The following is a 10,404-nucleotide window of genomic DNA, read 5'->3' as shown; positions in this document are numbered from 1 at the left end:
ACAACACATGTATGTTTTCTTCTACTCTCTTTGCTACACCTAATGTAATTTCTATACCCAGACACATTGCTAAAAAAGATATTACACTGACCTTTGACCACAAACAAACAAACTAAAACTATCCAAATAATAAAATTACTCTAGAACAGGATAAAATGGACAGGAAACAGGAAACCCAAATATTTTCTTTGTACTTCTGGAGTATGAAAGTGGAATGATTATTCATAATATCAATTACCATTAATATGATTTGTTGCCATTATTTCCTACTGAACAGAATAGAATAGAATCATAGGCTGGAAGGGACCTTGAAGGTCTTCCAATCCAATCCAATCTCCTGTCCAAGTCCAGAGATCTTAAAGCATCCTGGACAAATGGTTATTCAATCTTTTCTTGAAAACCTTCAGGGATGGAGCAGCCACAACTCCAGGAGGCAAGCCATTCCACTGATTAATTGGTCTCACTGTCATGGTTGTCTATTAGGATTCCTAGAACCTTCTTGCAGTTGCTGCTGTAGCCAGGTACCAGTAATTCAATACTAGTATATTTGATTTTTCTTGCCTAAATGTAAAACCATATTTTTGTCACCACTGAATTTCATTTTGTTAGATAGGGATCAGTGTTCAAGTCTGTCAAAATATTTCTGTATCTTAAATCTATCTTCTGAAGTGTTGGGTATTCCTGCCAGTTTGGTGTCATCTGCAAATTTGATGAGTTCCCCTTCTTTTAATTCATCTAAATCATTTTTGAAAATAATGAAGAGTACTGGTCCTAAAACAGAGCCTTGGGGTAGCCATGTAGAAGCAGTTCTATTAAAGATAACATGTTGTGTGTGGTTTGTCAGCCAGTTCTGAATCCATCTGGTGGTGATACTGTCTAAACCATATTTTTCTAACTTAATCTTTCTGAGCAGGACCGGAATGAACTGACAGCAATTTACTAGTTTATCCTACTAATTGATAGATATCATTTATAACTATTGCTACAGTTTCCCCCACCTCCCACTAATTTACTAATAGACAGGTGAACATTTTTATCACCACTATTATTAATATCCCCTATACCAAGCAGGTACTTAGATCAAATTATCTTTAAAGTCATTTTTAGCTGTATGCTTTCCATGATTGCTAATTGGTGATTGCTCACAAAAATGGAAAACATACATCTAAAAAAACATAGCCATGGGGAAAACAGTAATTGCTGCTTACTTTCCTGGCATGAGTAGGGGGAGGAAAAAAGCAGAGGAAACCATCAATTGGGGGCCATGAAATCTCCATCCAGACAGAACATCTGATCAGCATCAGTGATAAGGGATGACACCCCGACTATGTGTGCTTAAATTGGCTTTAGTTACAGCAATGGAAGAGTTTAAGTCTGCTGTATGGAATTGTGCAAAGAGAGAAAGGTTAAGATTAAGATTGAAAAGGGCATACTGTATATAAATAAAAGATTTTTAAAAAGTTTTGTGAATTCCTAAACAAGGAAATTCCAATAGAGTGGAATTAAAAATAAAAATGATGAAATTATTTGGGATGAAACTGAAATAAAAGAAAGATGGAAAGAGCATTTAAAATTTGTATTGGAATGACAATAATATGCTGAAGGGTATAATTATATAATTGGAACAAAAACAATAAATGTTAGTGTCAGTGAAAAAATAATGAAAAGTAAGTCATAAACACTATGAAAATGTTGAAAAATGATGCGGCTACAGATGTTGGTGGGATTACTTGAGAAAAATAAAAATATGGCTGTGGCTTGCTTGTATAGGGGATGTGTGACATGTTTGACATATTTGTAAAGTCAGCATCTGTGCCTAGAGTTCGAAGAATGATATTATTGTTTTTCCATACAAAGGGAAATGTCTTAAGAGTGGATGCAAGAACTACAAAGTTTAAAGATGTGGTAGAATTCTGTTAAAAAAAGTGTATTGGTTTATGATAGAAATGCATCTGTACTTCCCTATGTAGATGATGTGTTATTAAGAACCCATTATAGTAAATCTTAGGTTGGACTGAGACAGTGTGACTGATTCAATGTCATCCAGTTGACCTGCATGGCAAAAGTCAGAGTGGAACTCATAGTCTTCCAATTTTAAGCCTAATGCCTTTAACCCTTGGCCATATTGGCCCTAAATTTACCCTATTCCAAACAAAATATACAAACATTAAGAAGTATATAATGCTAGGAAAGGTAGAAAGAAAGGGAGAAGAGGACCATCAGCAGAAAGATGGATGGACTTGATTATAGTGATGATGGTATATCATTGAAATAGTTGATGGACTAAACTGGGGGAAGATAATCTACACCAGGTTATTCCATGTGGTCAGTAAAAATAAATACCAACTTGATGATACATGGTCAATTATCAGTCTCTAAGTATTCTGCCATTCTTTTTGTAATTTCTTTTGGACTATGCTGCTTATTTGGAAATATTGAAACCAATGGGGCAATTTTGATCATGTTCAAGAGGTTTCTTCTTTCTTTTATTGACAATTAAGTCTCAGAATCTATATGAATTGTTATCTCTCCCTGATCAAATTATTTTGTACATTCACCTTTATGAAAATTAATGTCTAATAGTGAAGCAAGGGCTAGTAAATCCTAGTTTAATCTTTTAAATAGAAAAACAAAGTTGGAAGGGAACTTGGAGGTCTTCAATCTAGTTCAACCCCCTGCTTAGGCAAATGATTGTCCAATCTCTTCTTTAAAACCTCGAATGTTGAAGCAGTCACAAGTTCTAAAGGCAAGTCATTTGATTGATATATCCTTCCATTCTCCACCATCTAATCAGTGCAGAAGCTTCTTGGATGAGAAGTGAAACATCTTCAAAGAAAAACCAGAAAGTCCAGTTGCCTCTTGAAAAAGCACCTTTGGGACAACCATGACCTGGATGACTGAGAATCTCATAGACATTTAAGATTTGTTAATAACAGTCTACCTCATATTGAAAAATCTTGAGTTTATTCCTAGGTTTTTTGTTTGAATATATAATCTCTGTTATTTGTTTTTTCCACTTATTTAATACCTTATCTTCAATTTTCACTGGAATAATTTGGAATAGAAAACTAATCCTTGGTAAAACATTCATTTTTATTGCTAATGTTCTACCTTATCAGAACAAGTTTATTTTTTTTCAATCTTACAATATCTTGCATTAAGTCTCCAAGTTACCTTTTAAGTCAGTCTTTATTCTTTTTCATTAAGTACAGTTTTAGGTATTTAACTGGTTTAATAGTGATATTAAATTCTGTTATTTGGTGCAGATATTGCTTTTTTTCTTCAGTGAAATTCTGTTTTGCTTTCTCCCCCCCTCCCCGTTTGCCTCAATAGTGTTCAAAATATATTTGATATTATCTTTCATATCATTACATTATCCCTCATTTGTATCTGGGACAAATCCTTTAGTCAGGATGTATTAGATTAGTTAAAAAGACAAAATAGCAATTATTTCCATAAATAGCCTTTTGAAACTAGTTCAGATTTTAAAGTAATGTTCTGTTTAAATAGAAGTTAATATTCTTAATTATAAATTTCCTAGCCTTTCATTAAGTCTGAAATCAAATGCTACTTCTTTGGGGGGGAATATTAAAATATTATGCAAGAGCAATTCTCAAATCTATGGATCCAAATCTTTACTCCTGGCACATTAAATAAAAGATCTGCAATAAAAATAGCCAGAAGCAGAATACCAACTTACTATTGGGAATGCCTTTGTTTCTATTAAAAAGGAATTAGAGAGCTAAGTTACAAATGGTAAAGAGAGAGACAAATCCTTTAGAAAATCAAATGTGTATGTGGTGCTTTAATATCCTGGTAGTACTTAGGTCTGTGCTTCTTAAATAGAAATGTATTTCAGTTTTTGTGACTCAAGATGGATCAGGAACATAGAGTGTTTTTTTTTTCCTTTTTGAGAAAGTAATACCAATAATCACTGATCAATTAAGAGACAGTTAAGGTAAAGGATTTGTCCTCATGCACAGAAACTGATTGGTTGACTCTGGAGTCACTGCCTCCCTCTTAGCCCAAATTCCCAGGCCTATCTACCAATCTGCACTGGACCAGCATAATGAATCACAATATATAACTTTAAACAAGGTGTTTTTATGCTTCAGTAGATTGATTCAGGCTGATAGTAATAATTAGGTAAACTGCAAGTTCTCTATTATGAAGAGGAAGGACCTATGCTGAAAGCCCTGTATTATCAGAAGAGATAATGAAAGCAGCAAATAAACTATATCAATGTCACAAGGGAAGTGATCTTAGAAATAATGATGTTGTACCTGGGATCGGATAACTTAAAACAGAACATGAAAATACTTTAAGGGTGTGGTTCTACCAGCACAGTCATTGCTGTGCAATATTCATGCATTATAAGTAGGCTTATGCGGTAAGAAATATATGAAATGCAAACAGAACAATTTAACAAGGATTGGTGGATTGTTTCCTAATTCACACACACACACACACACACACACACACACAAACAGAGAGAGAGACAGAGAGACAGAGAGAGAGACAGACACAGAGACAGAGAGAGAGACAGAGAGAAAATGAAGTATAAAATTTGGCAAAAAGCCACTCTGCTTTTAAGAATAAATATTCATCAGTCCCATTCAAACTCTACAATGTTTACTGCTAATAAGTACGCAATTCTGTTTTACAAATGGATGATATTGCTAGCATTTTGAAGTAATGAATTTTGGGAAGAAAATGGAAAACCCTAGACAAAATAAAAATAAAAATAAATAAATTGTGATATCCTTTCCTGGGGCAATCTTCACACAGTGAAGGTGTTATTACAAACTGAGAGATTTGTTAAGTAAAATTTTACCAGAAGTGCTAAATATGTACTTCTGACTCCCACCCTCCCCATTTTGAATAAGGTGAGGAAAATGAGGGGTTTTATGTCAAAGATTTTACTGGAGAGGCGTAAATTCAGCTCCACAAAGGCAGAAACTATGTTATTTTTGACACAACATAATATAGTGTTTGAACTGTTTTTTAATCAGGGGGAATATAATAAAGAAACTTATCCTGTACATTACAATAATATTTTACAGTGTTAAAGTATGCATTACAAGAGCATAACATCACAAAACTGTAAAATGATTAAGATTAAAGAATAATATAAATATCATTTAAATTATAAAATGTTTGCTTTCAATGTGAAGAGAAGCTCATATTAAAAATTCTCATGCATAGTTTGATGCTTTACTATATTGTTAAATATTTAATTTTAAACTCAGATTCATAGCTTTTTAAAGCAAGGTATCACTTTGGATAACATCTTTCAAGGTGTGATGTATAATTTGTTTGATCTTCTATGAATGTTTCACACAATACTTTTTCAGGCAAAGAAGAGCTAGCAAGTTTTTCCTCATCATGCAATAGTAATTCTTTAATTGTATCCTTATAAATCAGATTCAACCAAGTTATGCCTTTTAAATGTATCAACTTCCCTTAATTTCAATTATACACATTTCTCTCTCATTTCTCTTCTCCCCAATATCTCTGACTTTACTGTATCTAAATGATATTTTGAAAAAGTGCTTAGTAGTAAGCTATTTGAATCCATTACAGCTTTTAATGGCATTTTTGTAAAATGTCAGATGGGTTAATACCGACCAGTGAGAATCAACACCATTTATTTTGATATTCAGTATCAAATGACATTTATTGTATTCTCAGAATGTAAATGGTAGAACTCACCAGTGGGCCCAAAGCACAGCCGTTTGCTGTGCATGCTTGAACTCTGAAGGCATGGAGACTCCAAGGAGAAAGGCCAGAAATATAATAGGTCACTTTTGAGGAATTCTGCACCAGAATTCCATTCATGTACAATCCATAACTAGTAATAAATCCTATTTTAAAAACAATAGCAATAAAGGAGAAACATATTAACTGTTAAATCACAATAAAGATACATTAGAAAGGTTACACTAACTTGGGAGTAGGTCACATTGAGATACACACACACACGTACGTACGTACATACGTACGTACGTACGTATGTATATGTATTTGTGTTACAACCCCTGGTATGCCCAAAATATGGGAGGGAGCTCACTACTCCCTCTTTCTGTTCTTCGGCTCATTACAGAAGACCATCCAGGCAGAAAACCATATTTTTATTTTCAATGTTGCCTTTGCTATGTTTGTGTTATATTTGTGCTGATAAATAAATAAAGGGAGACTAGTATAGATCTATTTCAAGCTATTGAGCTCTCATCAGCTAGCCATACCCTTACTGGGATTTGAACCTGGGCTGAATACATATTAGGCAGTTAGCCACTAAGCCACAGGCTCTCCTCCTTATCAGCTGAGCCAGGGAAATAGGTATGTATTTGTGTTACAACCCCCTGTATGCCCAAATATGGGTGGGAGCTCACTACTCCCCCTTTCTGTCCTTCGGCTCATTACGGAAGACCATCCAGGCATATATATATTCATCAACTTACAACCATTCATTTAGTGTCTATTCAAAGTTACAATAGTACTGAAAAAAGTGACTTTCAGCCAGACCTCTTTCACGGAATCCTCACGGTCATGTGATCAAAATTCAGGTGCTTGGTAATGTATTTGCAAAAAAGGACACAGTGGCTCAGTGGCTAAATGTTAACTTGTTGATCAGAAAGATTGGCAGTTCAGCAGTTCGAATTCCTAGCACCACATAATGGAGTGACCTCCCGTTACTTGTCCTAGCTTCTGCCAACTTAGCAGTTTGAAAGCATGTGAAAATGCAAGTAGAAAATAGAAACCACCTTTGGTGGGAAGGTAACAGCGTTCCGTGCCCCTTTGATGTTTAGTCATGCCGGCCACATGACCACAGATATTCTTTAGGACAGCGCTGGCTCTTCGGCTTTGAAATGAAGATGAGCACCACCCCCTAGAGTTGGGAACGACTATCACATATCTGCGAGAGGAACCTTTAACTTTTACCTTTATGTATTTGCAACGTTTGCAGGTTCCCAAGGTCATTTTACCACTATTTGCAATGCTTCCACCTGGCATTCAAAAGGCAAAGTTAATGGGGGAGCCGGTTTTGCTTAATGATCACATGATTTGCCCAGCTGCAGGGATTTGTTTAACAACCATGGCAAAATGTTGAAAAATTCATCACAACTAACTAAACAACCATCTTGCTTAGCAACAGAAATTCTGCTCCAAATTGTGGTCATAAATCAAGGACTTATGTATTTATTATTATTTATTTAAAAGTTTTGTATGGCCACCCATCATAAGCAGAACTCTAGGTGGCCCCCAACAATAAAACCAATAACTGTGAAACTGGAATTAATCCTGGGAAGAATGTGTTCAAAGCAAACTCAAGTGAACCTTGCCTTGACTCTCTATGGTATAAGAAAAAGGGAAGTGAAGAAGAAAAAAACCTCTGTCAGACTTTCAAGATTCTGTTGTCATTGTATACTTAGACAGAGTTCCAGCAGCTATTGTGGAGTTTCCTGAACTTATTTCAATGGGATGACACTATGTGCCCAAATTTAGATTTTTATCCATGGAAGTGTGTTTTCAGATTCAGACATTCTGGAAATATGTGGGAGGTTTCTCACAGAATGTGTTTTTGAATAGACTCAGAATTGAAAAATTCAGTGTAATTCTGTTTCACAATATCATACTGCATAAAAACTCACATGTAGATAAAAAATAAGGAAATATTTAAATCCTAATCAGAAGGAAAAAAAACCTAGTGGATTGTATTTTCAACATAATGCAACCATTCAGAAATAATCATGTAGGTTTTCATTGCAACAGTAGTTGCTGAATTTATTATAAATAAGAACATCTGTTGTATAAATGATGGTGTTTTCATTATTATTTCACACAGAAATATTATTTGTTGTTTGTTTATTGAACAAGTGATCATCTGCCCTTTCTTTGAACAGGCCTGCAGGAGAGGTGTCCAGAATTATTCCTGACCATTTGATCTGCACTACACCTGACAGGCAGCTAGATGTATATTTGTCTATAGCTAGACTATAGAAAAACTAATATATTACTTCAAAATAAAAGCAATGAGATTAATTCAAATTCAGCATTTAACGTGATACCTATTTATCAGTTATATGTCTTAATTTGTTACTTTCTCCCAAAGCTATGTGCAGAACTGTTTCTCCATTTTGTCCCCTACAACCACCGTGGGCAATAGATTGGGAGAAGAGCTCCCGTAACAAATGATGGCTTTAAATCTTCACAATGTTTCAGCAGTGTGCTAATATCTAGTCTATGTGGTTTTGCTGTTCCTTTTGTAGAAACACTTGGTTGCATACACAGTACAATATTTAAGTAACTGATTAATTGGGAAAGTGCATGGAGAGTGGGACATGGGCAATTACATAGTGGTCATGAGAGGACATCACAGATAAGCAAGTATTTTGCTCATCCCCTCTCCTCGTTTTATTTTGTATCTCTAAAAAAAATACTTCAGAGAATAATTTCTGTAAAATTATTTCAGTTTTTCTCATCTCACAAAAGTTAAAAAGTGACAAGGCACATGTAGAGATGTTTCTAAAGCGACCTTCTCCAACCTGAAGTCTTGATGGGATCACACTGCAAGGAAATAGTTGTATTTTAACATGCCACATAAAATATAATTTATAACTATCTTTTTGCCCCAAATCTAATTCCTGACATTTTTTTTCTCTTCATGTTTGTCCACTTGTATATTTCCTTTTAATATAATTCTGTTTCACCTATGATATGTACTATATTGCTAATATTTGTTCCATCAAAAACCTTGGGGAAATTTCCTTGGTTGGCAATTGACATGAAGATTTTCTATTCTCCAGGCATAATTAAACCACCTTAATGTGAAAGCATTCTTTCAGTGTCAAGCTGCTGTATAAATTGTTGCTCTTGTAATAAAACTGTAGAATTGTTTTTATCCACTGGGATGTAAAATTTGAAATATACTGTATAAAAAGGTACTAATACAGAATTCAAAAGATATATAATAACATCTCAGGACAATGCTTCTAAATAGTCTCAGATAGCTGAAAATTACCCAAAGTAAGGTAATGTCTGACAGGAATACTTTAGATTCTCCCACAATGGACCGTGTTTGATTCTAGAAGAAAATTGCCATGGGGGAAGGGTATAATCCAGCTTTGCAATGCCAAAGTTGTCCTTTGTACACCTATGAACTTCTGATATTTAATATAAGCTGAATTGTTTCCCATATCATGAAACAGTGTTTGAAAATGCTGCATCTAACACATTCTGCTGTAGGGCAAAAACATTTCATTCCAATTAGTTTCCTGATTCTCTTCTTCTCTTTTACCATATTATTTCTGGCTATTCCTTCCAGCACATTTTGAAAGGAGCTTTACCATCATATTACCATGCCTTCTCTTATTTCTTCATTCTAATCAAATAATTTCACATCGCTGGCAAACCTTTAGCACAACGTAACCAGAACCAGGAAACAAGAGGACAGGAAGTTAACAGCAAACATATTCCTGCTGGGAAAAAAAATGAAGAGGCGGCTTTAGAAGAACACCTGATGGCCGTGACCAGGGTGGCCTTTTACCAGGTTCGTCTGGTACGTCAGTTGTGCCCCTTCCTGGATCGGGATGCTCTGTGCACAGTCACTTATGCCCTTGTCCTTTCTCGCCTGGACTACTGCAATGCTCTCTACATGGGGCTGCCCTTGAAGAGCACCCGGAGGCTTCAGCTGGTCCAGAATGTGGCCGCGCGGGTTGTCGTGGGGGTACCTAGGTGCTCCCATGTTACACCCCTATTAGACGGCCTGCACTGGTTGCCAGTTGTTTTCCGGGTGCGATTCAAGGTATTAATTATGACCTTTAAAGCGCTCCATGGCTTAGGCTCAGGATACCTGCGAGACCACCTACTGCCACCAGTAGCCTCCCACCATCCAGTACGATCCCACAGAGTTGGCCTCTTCAGGGTGCCGTCGGCCAGACAGTGTCGGTTAGCAACCCTCAAGGGGAGAGCCTTCTCTGTGGGAACGCCTTCCCTTTGGAATGAGCTGCCCCCGGAGCTTTGCATAATCCCTGACCTCCTGTCCTTCCGACGCGCCCTAAAAAGTTGGCTTTTCCAGCAAGCCGGCCTGACCTGTTAGTTTTTATCTCATTTTTAAAATGTATTGTCCTATAAATTGGGTTTGTTTTTTGGATATGTATTTAATTTCTTTTTAACTTTTGGGATGTGTGTTTTTTAATGTTGTACGCCGCCCTGAGTCCTTTGGGAGAAGGGCGGCATATAAATCCAATAAAACAAACAAACAAACAAACAAACAAGAGAGCGGGGGAAGCATCTCGCCAATAACTAAAAGGACTTTCAGGTGTTATCAGTATCTGTTATAGTCCTCCTGAACGGAATTTTATTCCAACTCCCCATCAACTGCTCTAATTGCAATGATACTGT

At 35.9% G+C, this 10,404-nt stretch overlaps 1 protein-coding gene across 1 annotated transcript in view; it reads right to left on the bottom strand.

Annotated features, from left to right (window-relative positions):
* USH2A (usherin) overlaps positions 1-10,404 on the bottom strand; it is a 507,951-nt gene that overhangs the window by 223,645 nt on the left and 273,902 nt on the right. Inside the window, exon 36 of the mRNA XM_081943929.1 lies at positions 5,713-5,864. Coding sequence (XP_081800055.1) covers positions 5,713-5,864 — 152 coding nt within the window. The remainder of the gene's footprint in view (positions 1-5,712; positions 5,865-10,404) is intronic.

Source organism: Natrix helvetica, assembly GCF_964273705.1.
Source record: "Natrix helvetica genome assembly, chromosome: 2".
NCBI classification, from domain to species: domain Eukaryota; kingdom Metazoa; phylum Chordata; class Lepidosauria; order Squamata; family Natricidae; genus Natrix; species Natrix helvetica.
Note: the sequence above shows the minus strand (reverse complement) of the source record. Positions and strands in the feature narration are given on the sequence as shown.